We start from the raw sequence: 24,034 nt of genomic DNA, 5'->3' as shown, positions 1-24,034 counted from the left end.
TTAATAACAATTCACAGGTTCTGTTGTTTTGTTCGGCTACAGCTTGGTTTCAGATAATGGTTCTCAGAACCTCATTTGGGCCCTGCTCTGCTCAGGAGGCGGTACTAAGGCCGGAACCCAGAACTTAAACTTGCTAAAGCCGATCTACAATCTCGCAAATCTTTGTCACATTGTGATACGTTGTGAGCTTGTAGATTGGCTTTTATAATGGAAACCTATAAGAAAATCACAGAACTTGAGTAATTTCAGGTTATAGAAGGTTCTGGGTTACCCTTCGTGGTTGAAAAAGCCACTTGTGGCCAAACAAACAGGGGAAGGAGCAGTGCTCTCCCTCTGTTAGTTTTTTTTTCTCTTCTCAAGACCATCTCAGTATTTATGTTTTGTGACTTGTGTGTGTCTCACTTTTAGTGTACAAGAATGTATTTTAGATATGTACGTAAATACTGTACAGGTATATATAGATACTATGTTTACTATGATGTGATTTTCACCCTAGCATCCCCCATTCTGGGGTGAACATTCAGCTAAAATAGCAGATCTACAGGGCGATGCGTTGACAGCTTGTACTGTACATGGGGTTTAAGTGGTTAAATATTATATTTCAATACACCCCATAACCAATACATCATAGTAATTTGCACTGCTTAAACACTTAAGCCATGTTTTGAAATGTTTGGGTGATTTGTTTTTGCATATAATGAAAACCTCAATATTACTTAAATGTGCAAAAATGTGTCGACAACATATGTCTTTGTTTGTTTTGTTACTAGAATGAATAGCATTTAGCATTTTACATTGCATAATGATACCTTTGTTATTTAAATTATCGCACTGTACAAGTTGACAGCCAGTAGTTTAAAGGAAGCACAATTGTTTCGTCAAACCTTTGCAGTTTGTTTCTAATAAATAAATAAAAACCCCTTATGCTCTTGATATCGTTGTTGTATTTTTCATTCCATATGCTGTCACACAAATCTCACCATGTCTCTTTGTAACAAATCTATTTTAAATTATAAAATGTTGTCTATGGCTTTAGGCTTTAAATGCGGCTTTAGGCACAAATCCTGTATGTGATATGTTGTACAATATACATTGATCTCCACACATCTTCTGTTTAACTATCCGTTGTATATCTATCTGTAATCTTATCTGCTGTATACTCTATCCCAGAGGTCTTCAACAGGGGGTCTGGGACCCCTAGGGGGTCCTCAGAGTTACTACAGGGGGTCCTCCAAATCTTTGTGTGATAGAAACTTTTTTTTCTCCTGTTTTATATTAACCACTTGAACCAAATTCTGAGAACTTTAGCCAAAAATAGCAGATCTACAAGCTCGGAGCGCGAGGCGCTGTGAGCTTGTAGATCGGCTATTTTCGGTAAAGAGCTCTGGTGTAGAGGGGGAAAAGATACTTTTAGGTACATGTTCCACTACATCTCGAAAATGGCCAATCACGTTGAAAGCTTCCCACTGAGCACTAGTCTAAAATTGGCCTAAAAGTGAAAGTTTTTTAGACGTCTAAGCTTAGATTAGACATTGATTAGACGTCTAACAGATGTCTATATACCGTATAGACCTGATGCGTCGTTCTGTGTCCTAAGAGTCCAGTTATGAGACGTTAGACAGAGCTCCCATTTCAGCTTAAACTCAGTCAGCATATTTAAAGGAGCTATAGTCAACTTTTTTATTGTAGGGCCGACACTTTGTTTACATCCTAGTCTATCCACCTGTTTCCGCGGGAGTTTACTGGAGATTATTTGGACCTGTTTGGACCACACTTCCGGTTTAACAGCAGACATACAAGCTCACGTCGCGTCGCAGATGCAACCGTTGTGAGCTTGTAAATTCACACTCGGCTGCGGCGCCGGAAGCTCGGTACAGCGTCTGCGCAATGCACTATGGGGCGTTGGAAACTCGTGGATAGACTAGAATGTAAACAAAGTGTCAGTCTGACAATGGCCAAAATGATTATTTTATCATTATTTTACGCTTTTTGTGGTCAATTTTGAATAGAAACACATATATGAAGCTTTTTTTTTATAAAATATTTGTGAAACATTATTTTTATTTTAGCATCCGTTTTTCAAGAAAAAGTTGACTATAGCTCCTTTAATGAATTTACAGGAGTATTTCCCACATCATGAACATATGAACAGCAAGTGCATGAAAGTACCACAAAATACAAGCCTGTTATTTTGCGACGTCAGTCGCTCCACAGCAGGAAAACAGGAAAACTAGCTTGGCTGCCCACCGAGGAATTCTGGTCTTTCCATATCTAACAAAGTCTATATATCAAATCTGTCTTGCATGTGCTCTGCACTGCTGCCCTTCTTTCTCTGATTGGCCAGCAGTGCTCAGTGAACACTGTAAGAAATAATGGTTGTTTCAGGCTTAAAGGAATAGTTCACACATTTGTGATTGGTCAAAACTTTTAGACCAATTTTAGACGACTACTTTACGTCAGTATTAATACATTGTGGTGTTTCTTCTTTTACTTGAGAAAAAGAAATCCACCACTGACTGTATCCGTTAGGGATGGGTATCGTCTGCGATACTTTTAATGGTATCGATCCATGACGTCAATACTATCGAGTATCGGTTCACGTAAAAACGAACGATACCTCGTTTCGATACTTTTGAACAATAATAATAATAATAAAACTTCAACAGTATCAATAGCCTATCTGTAAAATGTATGTGTATATTCTATTGTAGACAAACAATAGAATTAATTATACAATAGCAGCCATAATAGTAATAGTAGTCACGTCAACTACTCTACTAGGCCTACTTGACATGAAAATGGAGGAATAACTGTCTCAATAACCTATTTTGGTGTGTAAAATAGCCCATAGAAAAAGGCAAATAATAATTATAATAATAATAATAAATAAAAAGTATCGAAAATGGTATCGAAAAAGGTATCGTATCGATTCAAAGGTGAACGATACCCATCCCTAGTATCCGTAGTAGGGATGGGACGATAATCGTTATTAGCGTTTATCGTGATAAAAAAACACTCACGATAATCGTATCGTGGAAGTTTAAATTTATTGTGAAATTATCCTCTGTCATTCACTGGGATCAATTCACATTTTATTTGCAGAGCTGCATATCCGGTTACCATTTAAAGTTTAAACCCTCTAGGTAAAACAGACCTGGAAAAAACATGCTTGATACAGCCTTTATTTCACTCTCTACCAGATCACTTTGCCTTAAAAAATAGCCGATCTACAAGCTCACAACTCACAAGCTTGTAGATCTGCTATTCTTTTTGGCAAATGTTCCGCCCCAGGATAATGGATGTTGGGGATAATAGAGCATCGCAGTGAGGTGTCGGAAGCAAACTCGCCATTCATTTTGACCATAGGGTTTTTCATTATCAGCCACAAAGTCGTAGCAATTCAATGTACACTTACCACTAGGCTGGTGGTTGTAAAATGGTTCTATATGCTCCTGTAGAACCCCCGAGTATGTATGCAATTAACCTCGCCTACCAGGCTTTCTCCCGGGAGAGAGCCTGGTGTTCGTTCACAACAGACCGTTTGGTTTCCGCCTAAAGCGCGGAAACCACTAGAAGAAGCGGCGTCGCTTTGATTTGGTTCCCACCGTTTGTTTCCCCAATCCCTATTAAAATGCTCGAGTAGCCTAGTGTGGTTTTGCCGGTCGCTAAAAGTTGGACTAAAACATGCATATACCAAACTAATTTTTCAAAAGCAAAACTACTCCGCATCGAGGAGTTTATTAGGTAGGCCATAAAAGTATGTCCTTGAGCGCAGGGGAATTATTTTGGGTTAAAACTGTTTCCGGTGGATAGTTCCGGCCAAATTGTAGTCCTTGAGTACTACAACATGACGTTTTGTGGTTTCCACTCGAGACCGGTTACAAACCCGAAAAGTGAAGTGATCCCAGACTAGTATGCAATCACTCTAGTTTTAGTAAAAACACGTTTTAATCAAGATCGCACAGAGAAGAACTGCATTTCCCATACTGCTAAACATGTACATCCTGTGAAATCGACGGCTGTGATTGGTCTAGCTTCTTCTTCTTTCACATATCTTGCGGTTATCGCGGAAGTAGCTACTGCCCCCTGTCTTCCCGGCGGATTATTGCACTTCAGCAGAACTCCGTGAGCGATCGTCTTTCGTTTACAAATATGATGCACTATGTTAAGGATGACGATAAGAGCGTCCACAGAGAAGACAATCACTACATTTCAGGCCATATGCTGGCCTGGATAACTAAACTGAGCGTGATTTAAGGGCTATATTTCAGGAAACAAGTGTCATTCGCAATGCATTCTGGGAGTGTAGTTTCCGCAATTTTTAAAATAATGATGTACACAGTCTTGTACCCTGCCCTTTTTTTGAGCTTTCTAATTAATCTTTGCATTCAAAAAAATGTGAATATTGTCATGATTCCTCTCCAGCCGAGGTGGCTTTGTCCAAGGCTTAAAAACGTTTAAATAAATACTTTATGACATGTCTATGGAAGAAATGAATGGGGAAAACGCTTCCGACACCAGAGTGAGGATGGGGTGGGGCTTCAACTGCGATGCTCTATAAATAAATCTTCATATCGTCCTCCCATCCCTAATCCGTACCTCCTCTTACTTATCCTTATTGATCCTGCTTCAGTGTGAGGACGTCCAGGGGGTCCTGGGCGGCCTGGAGGCTCAGAGGGGGTCCCTGGGGCCTCAGACGGAGGCTCTGGAGCGGGACGTGGGCCAGCTGAAGCAGTGGGCGTGGGGCCTGGCCGAGAAGCGGGCTCAGCTCCTGGGCAGCATGACGGCTCTGAGGGAGGCCGTGGACACCATCCAGCAGCGCACCGCCAGCATCACCCAGGACATCAACAACAAGGTCTGTTACAGCTGCCTACAGCGCCACACAGTGGGGGAAAGGTCTGTTACAGCTGCTGACAGCGCCACACAGTGGGAGAAAGGTCTGTTACAGCTGCCTACAGCGCCACACAGTGGTGGGAAAGGTCTGTTACAGCTGCTGACAGCGCCACACAGTGGGAGAAAGGTCTGTTACAGCTGCTGACAGCGCCACACAGTGGTGGAAAGGTCTGTTACAGCTGCTGACAGCGCCACCCAGTGGGGGAAAGGTCTGTTACAGCTGCTGACAGCGCCACCCAGTGGGGGAAAGGTCTGTTACAGCTGCCGACAGCGCCACCCAGTGGAGGAAAGTAACTACCCGTAATTGCCGGACTATAAGCCGCGGCTTTTTTCCCATGTTTTGGCTTATACAACGGTGCGGCTTATATAGAGATTTTTACAGCTAACGGCCAGTTAGTTCTTTTTACAATGGTCTTTAACAAGGATTTATATATAGATTTTTACAGCTAACGGCCATCAAGGGCGCTCTAGCAGGAAGCAGGAAGGACACCTGTGGCTTATAGTCAGGTGCGGTTTATATATGTAAACATTACTTTTTTGTTCCAAATTTAGCTGGTGCGGCTTATATTCAGGAGCAGCTTATAGTCCAGCAATTACGGTAAGTACATTTACTCGAGGGGCGGTAGTGGCTCAGGGGTAGAGTTTCCGTCTTAGAACACAGAGGGTACCCAAAGGGTTCCCATGCAGTTCGATCCCGGGCTCCCCCAGAGTTAGTGTGGAAGAGTCCTTGAGCAGGACTCTGAACCCCACATTGCTCCCGGTGAGCAGGTTGATGCCTTGCATGGTTTCCTCCGCCATCGGTGTATGAATGTGTGTGTGAATGGCTGAATGTAATGCACAATCTCTGTAAAGTGCCTGGGATGTGCCTCCCCCTGGCCAGCCGGGGCGCTTGATGGAGGGGAAAGGAACTGGTTGGAATAACGTGTTCCTTCCACGCGCTACGTCCATCCCGGGGAAAATCCCCCCCTGTCAGGTGAAAAGAATCAACTTGGACTACTCATGCATTGAAGGAAGCATGAGGTCAGTCCGTTGTCTCCCCAGGCGCGGCAGAGGGAGAGCAGAGCCCAGGATTACATAGACAATTGGCACTGGGTGAAAAAATGGGTTGCAAAAATCGTGGATAAAAATTATAAAAATAAAAAATAAATTAAAAAAAAGTAAAGTGCCTGGGATAAAGGCACTATATAAAGGGCGCTATATAAAATCCACTACATTTAATTGCTCGCAAGTTGCTCACTATGCGTCGCGATGTGACACATTGTGAGCTTGTAGATCGGCTATATAAATATTTGTATACATTTGAAAACTTGTGAAATGGGACATTCTGCATAATGAGTGCTTAACTACTTTTGTACGCAAGTACATTTTGATGCCAATACTTTTGTACTATTAAGGTGGTTGCACACTGCTGCGTTTTTCGTTGCGAAATGCGTTTTTCAGGGCAAGGAGAGAGAGAGAGATAGAGAGAGCAAGGGACTGAGTGGTGCGCGAAACGGGCGGCAGTGTGCAAACGTGACTGACATAACGTGAGGTCGATTTTTTATTTGCGGGCTCCTGCCAGTGAGGAGCCCCCACCGGGAGGACGTACTGTTGTATCCTACTGACTGGCCTGCCAGTGAGGAGCCCCCACCGGGAGGACGTACTGTTGTATCCTACTGACTCACCTGCCAGTGAGGAGCCCCCACCGGGAGGACGTACTGTTGTATCCTACTGACTCACCTGCCAGTGAGGAGCCCCCACCGGGAGGACGTACTGTTGTATCCTACTGACTCACCTGCCAGTGAGGAGCCCCCACCGGGAGGACGTACTGTTGTATCCTACTGACTCACCTGCCAGTGAGGAGCCCCCACCGGGAGGACGTACTGTTGTATCCTACTGACTCACCTGCCAGTGAGGAGCCCCCACCGGGAGGACGTACTGTTGTATCCTACTGACTCACCTGCCAGTGAGGAGCCCCCACCGGGAGGACGTACTGTTGTATCCTACTGACTCACCTGCCAGTGAGGAGCCCCCACCGGGAGGACGTACTGTTGTATCCTACTGACTCACCTGCCAGTGAGGAGCCCCCACCGGGAGGACGTACTGTTGTATCCTACTGACTCACCTGCCAGTGAGGAGCCCCCACCGGGAGGACGTACTGTTGTATCCTACTGACTCACCTGCCAGTGAGGAGCCCCCACCGGGAGGACGTACTGTTGTATCCTACTGACTCACCTGCCAGTGAGGAGCCCCCACCGGGAGGACGTACTGTTGTATCCTACTGACTCACCTGCCAGTGAGGAGCCCCCACCGGGAGGACGCACTGTTGTATCCTACTGACTCACCTGCCAGTGAGGAGCCCCCACCGGGAGGACGTACTGTTGTATCCTATTGACTGTCCTGCCAGTGAGGAGCCCCCACCGGGAGGACGTACTGTTGTATCCTACTGACTGGCCTGCCAGTGAGGAGCCCCCACCGGGAGGACGTACTGTTGTATCCTACTGACTGGCCTGCCAGTGAGGAGCCCCCACCGGGAGGACGTACTGTTGTATCCTACTGACTGGCCTGCCAGTGAGGAGCCCCCACCGGGAGGACGTACTGTTGTATCCTACTGACTGGCCTGCCAGTGAGGAGCCCCCACCGGGAGGACGTACTGTTGTATCCTACTGACTGGCCTGCCAGTGAGGAGCCCCCACCGGGAGGACGTACTGTTGTATCCTACTGACTGGCCTGCCAGTGAGGAGCCCCCACCGGGAGGACGTACTGTTGTATCCTACTGACTCGCCTGCCAGTGAGGAGCCCCCACCGGGAGGACGTACTGTTGTATCCTACTGACTCACCTGCCAGTGAGGAGCCCCCACCGGGAGGACGTACTGTTGTATCCTACTGACTCACCTGCCAGTGAGGAGCCCCCACCGGGAGGACGTACTGTTGTATCCTACTGACTCACCTGCCAGTGAGGAGCCCCCACCGGGAGGACGTACTGTTGTATCCTACTGACTCACCTGCCAGTGAGGAGCCCCCACTGGGAGGACATGGAGCCTTCATCCTACTCCTCCCGCCCAACGCTCCCTGCTGACAGGTGCTGCCCCAGCCTGTAGGATTACACACAATGGCCAATACCACCCTCCCTGCCCAGCTTCCTGTCCACAATTGTGTTCGTGTAGAGCAGGGTTCCCCAATTAGTTTTCCCCAAGGGCCGAATCATGTCTAGGGTACCAAGCCGAGGGCCACAACATTGAATCATGTCTAGGGTACCAAGCCGAGGGCCACAACATTGAATCATGTCTAGGGTACCAAGCTGAGGGCCACAACATTGAATCATGTCTAGGGTACCAAGCCGAGGGCCACAACATTGAATCATGTCTAGGGTACCAAGCCGAGGGCCACAACATTGAATCATGTCTAGGGTACCAAGCCGAGGGCCACAACATTGAATCATGTCTAGGGTACCAAGCCGAGGGCCACAACATTGAATCATGTCTAGGGTACCAAGCCGAGGGCCACAACATTGAATCATGTCTAGGGTACCAAGCCGAGGGCCACAACATTGAATCATGTCTAGGGTACCAAGCCGAGGGCCACAACATTGAATCATGTCTAGGGTACCAAGGCGAGGGCCACAACATTGAATCATGTCTAGGGTACCAAGGCGAGGGCCACAACATTGAATCATGTCTAGGGTACCAAGGCGAGGGCCACAACATTGAATTATGTCTAGGGTACCAAGCCGAGGGCCACAACATTGAATCATGTCTAGGGTAACAAGCCGAGGGCCACAACATTGAATCATGTCTAGGGTACCAAGCCGAGGGCCACAACATTGAATCATGTCTAGGGTACCAAGCCGAGGGCCACAACATTGAATCATGTCTAGGGTACCAAGCCGAGGGCCACAACATTGAATCATGTCTAGGGTACCAAGCCGAGGGCCACAACATTGAATCATGTCTAGGGTACCAAGCCGAGGGCCACAACATTGAATCATGTCTAGGGTACCAAGCCGAGGGCCACAACATTGAATCATGTCTAGGGTACCAAGCTGAGGGCCACAACATTGAATCATGTCTAGGGTACCAAGCCGAGGGCCACAACATTGCAGGGGGCGACGGTGGCGTTCGCTCTACTCCAGCGACAGTTCAGGTATCGTCACTGTCGGGCAAAAACCTTGTATCTCCAAGTTTCAAATGTGTACGTCTTTTGGTAAAGCAAAGCCCTGCTTCATCATACAAGACCATTGCACAAAAGTGACAAAACTAGTGAAAACAGCAGATCTACAAGCACACAACGCCTTGCGATGCGAGGCGTTGTGTGCTTGTAGATCGGCTGTTTTCACTAGTTTAGTACATTTTTTAGACGATAGATACAAAACAAACGGTTTTGGACATACAAGGTTTCCACCCAACAATGACGATATACTAGTGTTGTTGCTGCTCTTATACCACCATTATTACTGGGGTTGGTGTGGGCTAGGGCATTCACCGAATATTCGAATATTCGAATATTCGAATACTAACGTCACTATTCGACTTGGTAAACTGAATTCGAAAATCGAATATATTTTTTTTACTCTTTTTTTTTTTTTTTTTCTTTTTTTTAAATTATTATCATTATTATTGTTTATTCATGGTTCATACAGCTTGGCTAGATAGGAAGTCATAAAAGATGATTTGTCAATGCCCCTGGTGGATGAATTGGTGCAGTCTATATACTGATGTCATGATGCTGATGTTTCAGACACTCAGCGGTGTCTTCTCATTCATTCATCCCGGCTTCACGTTCATATTCTCGGCTGTGAATCCAAGGAAACAGACGTCGTTTGAGTGGGAGACACGCCGACTTCCAAATGCTTGTGTGGCCGTGTATTGGGCATCAGAGAGCGGATACATATTCAGCTGGTGGACTGGGGGAGGCGCGCGACACACACACACACACACACACACACACACACACACACACACACACACACACACACACACACACACCTTTGCTGCGTGTATCGCTGCGGGAGAAAGCCTGGTAGGCGAGGTTAATCGCTGCTAACGCGTCGCCGACCGTTTTAAAGAGAAAAGAGGAGCTTAAACACAACTTTGCTAATTGCTAGTGTTCCGTGTTGATATGTTTTCATTTTCCACGACGAGTTGTGACTGCGTGATGACATGCAGCAAGGGAGGCGGCACGTCTATAATGTGAGCTTGTAGATTAAATGTTTTTGACAGAGCTCGAGCCAAGCGTTTGTGAGTGTGAGTGAGAGAGAAGAGACCCCGGCCCGCTGGTGCTGCTGCCTGCTGGAGCTGCTACTCACTGGACCTCCAGTCATTCAGTGTAGTCAGAATTATGTATCCACCCTGCAATGCTCATTCATCGGCCACAAACGTCGTCATGCCACGGACTTCCAATATTTACAAGCGACTTGGGCACTAGCCGTTAAGAAAGTATGAATGAACTTCCCCCGAACCTAAATAATTTCGGGTCGGGGCGTCCTCCCGAACCGAAATTATAACGGTATGGATCGACCCTAACTGCCTGTTGCTGATTATAGATTTGTTTGAACAGTCATTTTTTATTATTATTTCCACCAGCTCACGGTGCGAGCCGCGGCGTTGTGAGCTTGTAGATCTGCTGTTTTCACTAGTTTGGGTCCTGGGCGATTGTCTAATTTCTATTTTGGGTCACGGGCTAAACTGTTTGGTAATGTGAACCGCTGGGTTAAAGTCTTTTTATTTTAGAGCATGAAAGAGAAACTGATTAGAAACTGTTGCGCTGTGATGCAGGCAAACTATACAGCTGTCAAATGTACTGTTCCAGGGGAAGCACTGAGCGCACCCATACTTGCTGGTCGCTTAATCCAATCAGGTCGCGGCTCATTTGTAAATGCCACGGTCAATAGCCAATCGTATTTCACTAACCTTCAGGTCTGTCCCGCCTCCAGTGGTTAACCCTCACTCGCATGTTGTGTTCAAGACTTGAAACAGCGCATCAATGATTGAGAGGCCGAGAATGGCTCGTTTTTATTGGATGAAAATATATATATATAATTCCCGTCGAATTCCGACTATTCGAATACTTTGAGGTCGAATAATTCGAATTCAAAAAATCACTATTCGTGAATGCCCTTGCCCTAGTGTGGGCCAGACAGTAGCCCCCCACGGGCCGCCTATTGGGGAACCCTGATTTAGACACTCAACAAAGCCAGATGCAACACGGTGGATCTGAACTCACAACCTCCGTGGTCGGGGGCAGGGACTTTACCACTGCGCCACTAGAGCACTCTTCTGTACCACTTTAAACCAAACTTAAATAAATAAATTCTGCTCTACAAGCTCACAATGCTTCCCAAAGCTTTGTGAGCTTGTAGATCTGTTTTAGATGAAGTAATGGCTGTGTAACTGCATAGAGATGTTTAAACCAGGGTCTTCAACAGGGGTCCTCTGAGATACTACAGGGGGTCCTCCAAATCTTCCAATCCTTTTTATATTAACAACTTGAACCCTAGTGTCCATATTTGGAGAACTTTAGCCAAAAATAGCAGATCTTCAAGCTCACAACGCCTCGTGCTGCGAGGCGTTGTGAGCTTGTAGATCGGCTATTTCCGGCAAAGAGGTTTGGTGTAGAGGGGAAAAAGAGTAGACCAAGACAGAGTGAAAGGTCATGTTTAGTAAGTATTGACGGTTCAAGTGGTTAAATATCTGAAAACACAAATTGACATGAATCCAAAATACACTGATGATCGTGCCGTCTAACAATAAAACTATATGGAATCTATGAAAAGGTTGTGCTTGCTTCATCTCTCTCAGCTAAGGGGTCCTTGGCCTGAAAAACACTGAAGACCCCTGGTTTTAAACGATCTTCCCTCTCCTGCCGCGTACGTACGTACGTGTGTCCCCTAGGTGGCGTCGGTGAGGACAGACGTGCGGCGGATGTCGGGTCTCCAGTCGGAGGTGGAGTCCCTGCTGACGGAGGTGGGCGAGCTGGAGAACAAGACGTCGCAGGCGGAGCGCAGCATGGTGAAGCGCATCGGAGACGTGCTGGCCGGCAGCGTGGACCGCGTGGGCAGCCTCCGCACCTCCTCGGAACGCAACGCCCAGGCCATCGAGCAGCTCCGCAAGCGAATCCCCCAGCTGGTCTCCGCCAACAACGAGCTCGCCAGGCGCCTGAGGGAGCTGGAGAGCGGCCGCGCACGTGTGCTCAAGACCGCCACCTTCGCCAGCGACCTCAAACCCAAGGTGGCCTCCATCAAGCGCGATTTCGAGGGGTTCGCGCCTCAGGTGTCCGACCTCACCCTGCGGATAGGGAGACTGGCCGAGGACGTGACTAAGACGGAGCGGGACGTTGCGGAGCTCAGGCAGACTTTGGCTAGTCTCAGTGCAGTAGGGGGGGATTTGGACGTCACAACTAAACAGGTCAGTGAAATGACCGATATCCCCAATGTCGGAGAGATGCTTTCGCAGCAGGCCAACGTGAGTTGGCCACAAGCTCAGCCGAGCGGGGGCTGATGGGAGTTATCGTCTGTCCCCGTTTTGTTGAACAAAAGATCAAGTTTGGTTAACTAGCACTCATATTGCTGCTACAAACATAGCTCTGGTCCATAGCGTTAGAGGAGTGCTCTCCCTAACGCGGCTATGTTCCTCTACCTCCTCTCCGGCTTGGCAAAACCGGAAAACCGTCTTGTCTGGTCCAAAAATAACAAAAACTGTTTTGCTACACAACAAACCAAAGGTAAAAACTTTCTTCAACCAGGTGTCTCCATCCGGTGGAATATTTTTCATTTCACCCTAGAAATGTATTTTAATCGTGTGGTGGGGGGCCCAGACTGCGTCCACTAAAGTAGAGAACGTTTTCAACTCCCCACAGATACCTTTGGTTTGGTTATTTGGTTATGGTAGTTTTTGTTATTTTCGGACCAGACGAGAGGGCTTTCCGGTTTTTGCCAAGCCGGAGCGGTGGTAGAGGAACATAGCGTTAGGGAGAACACCTCTCTAATGCTATGGACCAGAGCTACTTCAAACCCTAGGAAATGTTCAGTGAGTTTATGTCCATTTAAAGAGGCAAGCTGAGCTTGGTACAATGTGATATAGGGCTGGACCGCTACAGGTTATCTGACAGCTAAGTCTGTTTACATTAATTGTACCTGCAGCTTAGTGGTGTACATCATTCCTACCCTTCTACCCACTTTTAATCTTGTTTTGTTTTCTACCAGCAGGGGGCAGAAAACTCACAGATTCTACTCTAGTGTTAAGTTATGCTTTAAACTTTGGTTATCCAACTGAATGTCCTAAAAAAGAAGTCTTCAATGCCTGTCATGCAACCAGGTTTGTATTGATGCACATTTTGGAATTAATCCCAGCAGAGGTTTATGAAAAAGAAAGCTGCTCTGGCAGTAAACTATTTATTTTCTGGATCAGGGCACACTTGCAAATACAATATAAATGGAATGGCAATGCATTCATGTGAGAAAAGGATGAATTGTTTGGTTTTGTTCATTGCAGAGATGAGTGACTACACTGCCAAGAAAAGACTTGATATTGCACTGTAGTTAAATAAAATTGTTGTAATTGTGTTTCATTTGTGTGACTTTGTTATAGTCCAAATGTACATCATTTGGACTGTATGTCGGCAATACTGTATGGTATTTTTGTATTTTCACATATCAATGGCCAAAACGCAAAACCTCCTATCTGCAAATGTCATGATTTTTGGATTTCACTTGAAATGAGGACAACAGGCTATGCTGCACATGGTCAGTCTGTCTGCAAGATTCTTCTGCCCCTCATTTAGCCAAAAAATGTCATGTGACTAGAAATAGTGATGTTGAACACACATTTTCTTTTTCATTTTCCCAACAAAGTGAATTTTTCAGATAGGAGGTTTTGCGTTTTGGCCATTATGGACACCCCGGCTCTATAGCTATGATTAATATAGAGCTTTAACCTTTTCATACCTGCTCTATAGCTATGATTAATATAGAGCTTTAACCTTTTCATACCTGCTCTATAGCTATGATTAATATAGAGCTTTAACCTTTTCATACCTGCTCTATATAGCTATGATTAATATAGAGCTTTAACCTTTTCATACCTGCTCTATAGCTATGATTAATATAGAGCTTTAACCTTTTCATACCTGCTCTATAGCTATGATTAATATAGAGCTTTAACCTTTTCATACCTGCTCTCTATAGCTATGATTAATATAGAGCTTTAACCTTTTCATACCTGCTCTATAGCTATGATTAATATAGAGCTTTAACCTTTTCATACCTGCTCTATAGCTATGATTAATATAGAGCTTTAACCTTTTCATACCTGCTCTCTATAGCTATGATTAATATAGAGCTTTAACCTTTTCATACCTGCTCTATAGCTATGATTAATATAGAGCTTTAACCTTTTCATACCTGCTCTAATAGCTATGATTAATATAGAGCTTTAACCTTTTCATACCTGCTCTATAGCTATGATTAATATAGAGCTTTAACCTTTTCATACCTGCTCTATAGCTATGATTAATATAGAGCTTTAACCTTTTCATACCTGCTCTATAGCTATGATTAATATAGAGCTTTAACCTTTTCATACCTGCTCTATAGCTATGATTAATATAGAGCTTTAACCTTTTCATACCTGCTCTATAGCTATGATTAATATAGAGCTTTAACCTTTTCTCTATAGCTATGATTAATATAGAGCTTTAACCTTTTCATACCTGCTCTATAGCTATGATTAATATAGAGCTTTAACCTTTTCTCTATAGCTATGATTAATATAGAGCTTTAACCTTTTCATACCTGCTCTCTATAGCTATGATTAATATAGAGCTTTAACCTTTTCATACCTGCTCTCTATAGCTATGATTAATATAGAGCTTTAACCTTTTCATACCTGCTCTATAGCTATGATTAATATAGAGCTTTAACCTTTTCATACCTGCTCTAATAGCTATGATTAATATAGAGCTTTAACCTTTTCATACCTGCTCTATAGCTATGATTAATATAGAGCTTTAACCTTTTCATACCTGCTCTATAGCTATGATTAATATAGAGCTTTAACCTTTTCATAGAGCCTTTTGTTTCTAACAACAACAACAAACACTACAGACCTTTAGTCCTGCTCAGTGCTTGTGAAACCTTTTCATTTCAAGTACCCCCCCTAACTCTGAGAGTGTACAAATGGAACCAAATGGACCGTTAAGGGTCCATTTGGTTCCCTTCCTACACTCAGAGCCACAGACCTGTTAAAAAGGGACCATTTAAACCCCTCTCAGGGGCCTTTTCCACCGGCAAAGAACCGGTTCAACCAGTGCCGGTTCAACTTTCTTGGAACCTTGGTTGGTTCTCGCGAACCGGCTTGCGTTTCCACCAGATTGAACCAGAGGAACCAAGGATTTTTGTGGTTCCTGTTCAGAACCAACTTTTACGAACCAGAACCGGGTCTTTGCCGGTGGAAAAGGCCCTTCTGTGTGCTTTTTCGACCGGTAAAGAACCGGTTGGGGTTCTCTCTCCCGCCAATGGGATGAACCAGAGGTTCTCTCTCCCGCCAATGGGATGAACCAGATGTGAGCTTTTCCACCGAGAACCCAGTTGGTTCTGAACCGTAAAAGCCACAAAATCCTTGGTTCCTCTGTTTCGAGGTGCCAGCTACACGGGGCTGGATATTTCTGAAGCTAGACATTTTTTTGTGCTGTTGGGGCTTGCAGCCACACGAAGCTGGATATTTTGGCTGCGAAACTGGATATTTTTTAAACCGGATAAATAAGTGGAGAGATTGAAATATATCCGATTCACTGGATCCGTGTAGACAGGGAACCCGGATATCTCTGAAGACTTTACTGTGTGTGTGTGCTTGTTAGACCTAGATAACTTTTTCGTGTGGACCTAGATATTTTTCTATGTGGATATCTGAAAAAACGGGATATATGAAAAATCCAGCTCCGTGTAGCCATGGCTGGTGGAAATGCAAGCCGGTTCGCAAGAACGAACCAAGGTTCCAAGAAAGTTGAACGGCAAGGTTCTTTTGGTGGGAAAGGCCACTTGGAGAACCACTGGTCCTGCTGAATCAAGTGAGATCACCTGGTGTCCAGGTGCTCCATACTTCCATTTTCTCTGAAGATGTCCTTCCCGCTTGGAGGGGAATAAATGTTATTTATAACCGCATGCAGTGCCAGCGGCTATGGAAGCTGTTATTTAGTGTTAAAGGCTCATGTTAGAACATAAGAAATGGAATGTGCCTGTAATTTAAAGGAATCAGGTCATGGACAGTTCACAGATCCTGTTTGTCCACATGGTGGCGTTACACCACACAACAAAAGGGTTGGAACCCATTTTGGGTCACAAGTAAATCTCCCATATTTTACCTTTTACTTTTTCAAAAATGTTCAGAGAACAAAATCTCATTTAAACCCTATTCTGAAAATGGTGAAAACAGCCAATCTACAAGCTCACAACACGCTGTGAGCTTGTAGATTGGCTGTTTTCACACATTTTTAAGTGATTATTTCATTGTGTATGTTTTTGTAAGTTTGGGTCTCAGAGAGACAACAAATGTCTCTTTTGGGTGTCGAGCTGAACCCCTGCGTTAAATAGAGCAGGGGTCTTCAACTGGGGGTCCGGGACCCCTAGGGGGTCCTCCAAATCTTTGTGTGACAGGAACTTTATTTTTTTCTACACTTGAACCCTATATACCTATTATGTGGAACATTGGGTAAGAATAGCTGATCTACAAGCTCACACCGCCTCGCAGCTTGTAGATCTGCTATTCTTGGCAAAGAGGTTTGGTGCAGGGGGGAAAAGAGCAGGCCAAATATTGAGGTTATACTATAATCCAACAACCTGGACTGATGATAGGGTTGTCAAACTAGTCTGAGATGGAATCTATGAATTGTTTTAATCTGCATACAACATGTAGTAGGGGGATCGGGACCCCTGCTTCATCTCTCTCTCAGCTAAGGGGTCCTTGGCCTGAAAACGTTGAAGACCCCTGCTGTAGAGTAGAATTTCTGAAATGTCAGTCAATTTCTGTGATGTTTCCTCCTTGCCTCAGCGTCAGGGGCGTCACAAGGGGTGGGAAAGTGGGACCGAGTTACTAGGGCCCAAGGTGGTGGAGGGGCCTTCATTATTTTATACTTTAGCTATTGAAAAATAGCAGATCTACAAGCTTGTAGATCTGCTATTTTTGAAAAGTCGTGAAAATGTGTGCAAATCTTTGAATATATATGTATTTTTTTGAGTGAACATTTGTAACTCAAATGTTGCTCCTGGGGGGTCCCTGGAACTCAATATTTTGAGATGGGGTTCCGTGGCCAAATACATACCATTTTGGGGGTCCTTCACATGAAAAGGTTTGAGCTCCACTGACATAGAAACATAGTTTTTTCAAAAAAAAACTCTGAAGGATTTGAAATATTCAAAGATTTTCATGATTGTTTCAAAAATAGCAAAGCTCGCAGCACGGCACTCAGTGCCGCGCTGTGAGCTTGTATATCTGCTATTTTTCAATAGTTAAAGCACAGGGGGGGCCCCACAGTGAACCCTTGTACCCGGGGCCCAGGATTTGGTGTGACACCCCTGCTCAGACAGCGTGCCAACGTTGTGTCCGCAGGGTGTTTACACAACGTTGCTGAACATTCAGAACATTCAACACATGAGTGCATCTCTATTTGTTCTAGTAAGTATACGTGTTGCCTGCTGTGGAGGCCCCACCCCTCCCTCCGCCCCCAAACAATGCCCCATAAAGCCTTGGCGTGCGACAGGAAGAGCATTTCTGAAGTCAACACCTGGAACAGACCTGTATAATCAGCCCAGGCTCGTAGCCAATCACCAAACCCCAACACACCACAACTCATCCAAGCTAGCAGGCAGTAGCAGCCTATTAAAATGTTGTCCTACCAGGGATTCAGTTAAAACCTGACATGAGTACAGGAATACTGTAACTACAAAAAAAAGGATTTGTGTGTGGTAGATGTTATGAATTATGACCCATGCACATAGACATGAAAGGGGGCTTGAGCCCCTGCCCTTTTAACAGTCTGTAAAAAGTGCCCTCTCCAGACCATGCATGCAGTTTTTACTATGATGAAAGAAATGCAAATGCCCCCTCTTTCCATGCCATACCCGAAGGCAGCATTCAAGAGAATTGCCTTGTCCAAACTCTTCTGAACTTGAATGCAGCATCTTATGTTGAAAGAATTGCCCTCTCTGTGTAGAAATCCATGCCGTTACGCCACATCTCCAGTATTGCCTTTTTCATGCTTAGTTTAGTGCGGTATCAAGAACCAAAACGAAAATAGCCGACCTCCAAGCTCACAACGCGTTGCAGCGCGACGCGTTGTGAGCTTGGAGGTCTGCTATTTTCCATATTTTCACCAAAGGGCCCTTTTAGAAATGTCAGCCTCTAACATTCTCTGCACGCCCCTCATGTATTGAATCGTGCGTAAGCATATTACTGATACCATGACCATCAACTAGGCTACTTTATCAGATACTTTATCAGACATTTTGCATCATATTGATGCAGCATGCTGCATAAAATAAGATCTGGTTGTCCCAGAGGTGAAGTGGGCCTTTAAGGGAACACATGGTTGGTCAACCGAAATCACAACAGTAGATGTTCCAGAATAGATTATACTTCAGATGTTTTGTAAATGTTGATGTGAGTGGTCTCAACCATTTAATCTGTACCATCTCAGTTTGAGCGTACAACATGAGATGAACAAAGATGTACATAGAAATACTGTATGAGCCGTTACTGAGTGGGGTGGGGGTTGAGAAAAGTATTCACTCATTTAGAAATGTAAGAATATGGCTGGCCCAGTGGCCCTGGGCAATATTCTGATAATGATAGTGATGAGTTTAGATATTGCAAATGCAACATCGGATAGAGGTCCATTATTTGCTATTTGGTAAAGAAAGTGATGCCTGTAAGAATACAATATTTAACATACATAAATTGCGTGCATGTCGACAGATGAGGCTGCGCTCTACAGCACTGTGTCCACTTATTTTTATTTTTGTAAACAGTAAACGGTGGAGTGCTCCAAAAAAAGAGCTCATTGTATTTGGCATTTGGTGAAAAAAAAAGACTTACATAAAGACAATGGCATTAGAAAAACAGCAAAACTACAGTGCAGATTGAGTGTTGGTTAGAAAATTCACAGAACAGCAATCAAGTTCTCCCTTTTCCCCCCCAGACAATGAAAACTACATCACCTGAACCTTATTCCTCTTCCTGCCTATTTCTAAAGGTACACGAAACAACACAATGATGTTACTGTTTTTGCACGTCCCTATCAAATTCTGAGTTGGAAAACGGGAACTTTGCAGCATTCATCATTGTCCGTGTCAGGAAACAGGTTGTGACATTACATTCATTCAATGATTCCTATTACTTTTTCTTCTGCACCAACTCCAGTGCTTTCTGCATAGAGGTGATCTTCGTTTCAATGCTGTCCACCTTGCCCACTTTGCTTTCCAGGCCAGCCACCATGCTTTTGAGGTTTTCAAGCTGTTGTGACGTGTGCTGAGACTCGCTGTCTGCCTTGGTGCTGTCCTCCACCAGCCTGCTCTCCAGTTTCTCCACCTGGCTGCCCAGGGAGTCTCTTAGATTGGCCTGGGTGTCGCCCACAGCGGCCATGTTGGCCTGCAGCTCCGCTAAGCTGGTCCTCAGTCCTTCAAGCTGCTGCTGCAAGCCGGCCCTGGCCTTCTCTCCGGTTTGGTCCTGGGATGCCAGCGTGCTCTCGTGGGAGTCGTACTTGGAAAGCAGGGACTCCAATTTGGAGGTAAGTTCTGACACCGCCGCCGCCAGTGAATCGCCGCTGTCCTCCGACGTCTTGATTCTGACCTCCAGGTCGTCTGACCTTTTCTGCGCCTGCACCGCGGCCCCGCCGAGCTCCTGCTGCACGTTACGGACGGCCTCGGCGGCCTGTTCCACCCCGCTCTCCAGCGTCAGGGCTTTGTCCTTCACCAGCTCCACGCTGGCCTCCGCCGCAGCCACCGACTCCCTCAGGCTGCCCGAGGTTTCCTGCACCAGCGACCTCACCGCTTCCACTTCCTGGGACAGAGAGGCCACTTCCAGATTGCGGGTCTGGAGCTCGGATCGCACCGCGCCGATCTGCTCCCTGAGCGAGTCGGCCTCGGCCTTGGCCGCCTCCTCGTGTGTGGCCAGCTCGGCCACGGTGCTGACGATGGCGGAGAGCTCCTGTTTGAGATCCGCGGGGTCTTCCAGCGAAGCCAGGCGAGCCTTGAGGTCCGCCAGCTGCCCCTGCGCCTCGCCTTGGGCCTCGGTGAACTCCTGGACGCTGGAGGCGATGGAGCGGCTCAGCTCGGCCAGGCGCTCCTCCACCGTCTTCTCCAGCGAGCCGAAGTCCCTCTCGCGCGCCTCCTTCACCTCGCCGATGCCCTCGGAGAGATCTCGGAGCAGGTCGTTCTGGAGCCGGCGGAGGGCTTCCTCCACCCTCCGGTTCTCCGCCTCGCCCTTCTTCGTCCGACTGACGGCCGCCTCCAGCTCCACCCGTGTGACACCCAGCACCGACTCCACTCCGTCCACCACGCTCCTCAGAGACTCCACCTGTATACAATGACACATGTGTATAAATACATTATCTATACCAGGGGTTTTCAAAGTGGGTGACGGGGCACCCTGGGTGCCGTGACGGCAGTCCAGAGGTGCCGCGAGATCAATTGATAGTATTTGGAATTTATTTGGACACTTGAAAAAATATTATTTAGTATAATTTTAAACTTAAGTACAACGTTATTTTCAGTCAGTTCTAACCAAAATGGCTATTATCTCAACGTTTTCCTCGCAACAAAATCACTAAAATATCGTCACTGTCGGGCAGAAACCTTGTATCTCCTCATGTCTTTTGCCCTGCTTCATCATACAAGACCGTCGCACAAAACTAGTGAAAACAGCCGATCTACAAGCACACAACGCCTCGTGATGCGAGGCGTTGTGTGCTTGTAGATCAGCTGTTTTCACTAGTTTAGTACATTTTATAGATGATAAATAAGGTTTCCACCCGACAACAACAATATGCTATAAATATAAGGTGCTGGGAGTGACAATTATAATGTAGGGGTGCCTCGGATATAAAAACAATATATATTTATGGGGTGCCCTGAGACAAAGAAGTTTGGGAACCCCTGATCTATACTGTATATACTAGTAAGACGCCTCAGGGCGACATGCGACGTGACAATTCTTGGCCATCTGGCCAGTGATGTATATCGGACCAGTTACCCATATATGGAGACCCCTGGTACCCTGGTAGATCCATGCACTGTATATGGTACATCCCTTTTATGCCCATACATGGAGATCCCTGTCTGAAGCAGCCACACAGATATGGGCTGTCTTCCTCCATATATGGGCATTCCCATATGAAGTCCTGTTAGATATGGCTTAATATTGATGACATCAGGGATCTCCATTTGTGGGCATAAAAAGGATTCTGTTAGAGTGGTTCCTATGACATCACAACATAAAATCCCTGTTATGCCCATACATGGAGATCCCTATCTGAACCAGCCCACAGACCAGCCCTGTCTTGGCCATCTGGCCAGTGATGTATATCGATGACATCAGGGATCTTCATATATGTGCATAAAAGGAATTCTGGGGAATACCCAATATGGACCTCTACAGGTGATGTCACCTGTGATGTCACAGTGATGTTTCAGGGGAACCACAGCGTCAGGCGTGACCTACAGACAGAGATACGCGGACAAGATGTGCCGGTTTTCATAGTACATTTACGACTTGTGGTTTTCAACATTTCTGTGACCAAGGCACATCATGCACAAATAAAAATGTCACTGCAGGCCTGTATTCACAGCAGAAATAGCATATCTCCAAGCTCAAGACGCATCGTGGCAGAATGTGTTGTGGGTTTGAAGATCTTCCAAATGCGTGGAAGAAAATACATTCTAAGATTGTTGCCTATGTCCAAAATAGGGACGCCATGTTGAAAGTGGTTAAAATATTTTAGGGTACAGACAGAGTTTGCCTCTATTGGGAACTGAGTACAAAGTACTGATGGTAAATAAAATAAAATAAATATGCTGAATATATTGCAGTAATAATGTGTGGTTTTCAAAACAAATCCAAAAGGCACATCTGGACTGGTTTCTCTGCACATCATTTGAGAACCGCTGGACTAGACTGCTTCTTGTTCCAAGGCTTCACTCACAAGAGAGCTTTGTCCATCAGCCTGCCTCTATAATAATCAATTATACAGTGAGTGGCCAGTAGCTAGGCTAGGGGAAAGGAGAGCTCGTGAAGGATTAAATGAATGTGATATCATAGCAAGGTTTTTATCGGCAAAGCTATTGACAAGGTCGTTTAAATTGTAACAGGCCTAAATCTGCCACTAGTGGCACTAGGATACATGATTTATGAATACATAAATACAAGATATTAACTTGCATTTTTAATGTAGGTTAAAGTAAACTTATAGAAGCATTGAAGACACAGTGAATAAAGCTCAGACATTACATAACCAGTGCTACCGTACGTGGTAACTTGAGGCTTGGAAAATGTAGAGGACAACATTTTGCATCTAGTTTAAACTGGTTTGGAACTTTGTGGCGTGCAATGCATGCAGTCTGACGTCACAATATTCATGAGACACCAATGCATTATTCAGTGAAAGAATTAATCGATGAATCATTCAATCGATAGGCCTAGATACACAAGATGCAGAACAAAGATTGAGAACAAATCATTTTAAGTAGGCCTTTAGCTTCACAAGTGGCCTTGATAATACCGTCATATCATTATGACTGTCTTGATTCAAGGCTATAAGAAGTATAGGCCTAATAGAAGGCAATCTCAACACATATGATGTTATAGCCTAATGCTATAGTATAGGTCTTCAGAAGGCAATCAGCTTTTTTTACGAGGTATGATTTTATTAATCAATTCCAGTCACATTATGTGAGCATATTAGGCCTTATATGTTCTGGTATTTCTTATGATGTTTTTATCCTATAACTGTACGTAGGATTGTAATGTTTCTTTTTAGAGGTTTGTTCGTTTATGAAAATTGTAAAGAGAAAGGGGCTGGGCTTCACTTTTAAAAGGACACGCGTAGCCTACAATCAATCAAACCAAGCAATGCATGTATAGTGGGCTGAATTTCAAAACAAAGGCTCCCATTATTTCATGGATCTATACCCATATAGTTAGTCTATACTATACCTTTAAAATCGAAACTTTTGCAAATGTAGCCTACTTTTTTTTGTTGTTGTGCCAACTCAGCTTTTCTGTGGGATGGGTGAGGGGGGGGGGGGGGGGGGGGGGGGGGGGGGGTGGGTAGGCCTACTACTACAGCCGGCCTGGCAGAGGCGTCAATTGGGTATGGCACGCTATGGCAGCTGCCATACCTTATACAGGGGGGGGGGGGGGGAATAATAAAATGTACTTTTCGTCGTGCCTGTTGCTATAAGGTATGGCAACATGACTGTGTCTTGCACGCGCGCCCTCGCGCGCGCGCAAGACACCAGTCATGTTGCCATACCTTAGCTTTTTCTGAACTGACGCCACTGCGTTTTCCATTTCCTCTTTACACACGAAAAGCCAGTGATTTCCAATGTAAACCCATTTACGCATTCTTATCTCCCCTTGCCCTTGCCAAGCTCTGCAATCAGTAAAACAAAAACGGCGTGCCTGATCTCGCTTGACCTGCGATTAGAAACGCCAAGCTTTGACTTGTGCTTTGCTTCGCACGCAGAGCCACTCAAACAACATACCTGTTGCAGGACGCTCTCCGTCTTGCGCGTCAGCTCCGCGTTCTCCCGTGCACTCTGCTGGCTCTTGGCGGTGATCTGGTGCACCTCTTCGAGCACTTGCTGCAGATAGATGGCCGCGATGCCCGCGGCGGTGATCAGAGCGATGTAACACACGGCCGCCAGGAGCTTGATGCAGCTGGAAGAAGACGAGCCCGACGAGGAGGACGAGCCCCCCTGCGGCGCGCTGCTGCTCACTCCGTTGCTGGTTTTGGGGGCTTTAATCTTGGGCACCTCTTCGTGGTGGGGTGCCGCCGGAGAAGAGGCGCTCTTCTCGGCGTTGTTGGAGCTGTGCTTTCTGTTCTTGGCAGTCATTGTTGTCGTCTCTACTTCTCGGACCTCCTGGATCTTTGGTGTGACAGTGAGTGGACAGGACAA

General features: G+C 45.6%; 2 protein-coding genes across 2 annotated transcripts; one reads left to right on the top strand and one right to left on the bottom strand.

Moving 5' to 3' along the window:
• Positions 1 to 56: 56 nt before the first annotated feature.
• On the top strand, positions 57 to 12,405 carry LOC308308975 (inhibitor of nuclear factor kappa-B kinase-interacting protein-like; the record flags this gene model as incomplete). Its single annotated transcript, XM_080754428.1, has 3 exons — positions 57 to 101; positions 4,634 to 4,855; positions 11,763 to 12,405. 3 exons carry the CDS (start codon positions 57 to 59, stop codon positions 12,366 to 12,368), a joined length of 873 nt encoding a protein of 290 aa, XP_080610554.1. The 3' UTR covers positions 12,369 to 12,405.
• A 6,450-nt stretch (positions 12,406 to 18,855) lies between these two features.
• ckap4 (cytoskeleton associated protein 4) lies at positions 18,856 to 24,034 on the bottom strand. Its single transcript, XM_080754811.1, has 2 exons — positions 23,621 to 24,034; positions 18,856 to 20,435 (listed from the first exon to the last, which is right to left on the bottom strand). The coding sequence occupies exons 1-2, from the start codon at positions 23,969 to 23,971 to the stop codon at positions 19,254 to 19,256; spliced, it is 1,533 nt and encodes a 510-aa protein (XP_080610937.1). The 5' UTR covers positions 23,972 to 24,034; the 3' UTR covers positions 18,856 to 19,253.

Source organism: Nannobrachium achirus, assembly GCF_963921795.1.
Source record: "Nannobrachium achirus genome assembly, chromosome: 23".
Taxonomy (NCBI): domain Eukaryota; kingdom Metazoa; phylum Chordata; class Actinopteri; order Myctophiformes; family Myctophidae; genus Nannobrachium; species Nannobrachium achirus.
This window is presented reverse-complemented; position numbering and strand designations above follow the sequence as displayed.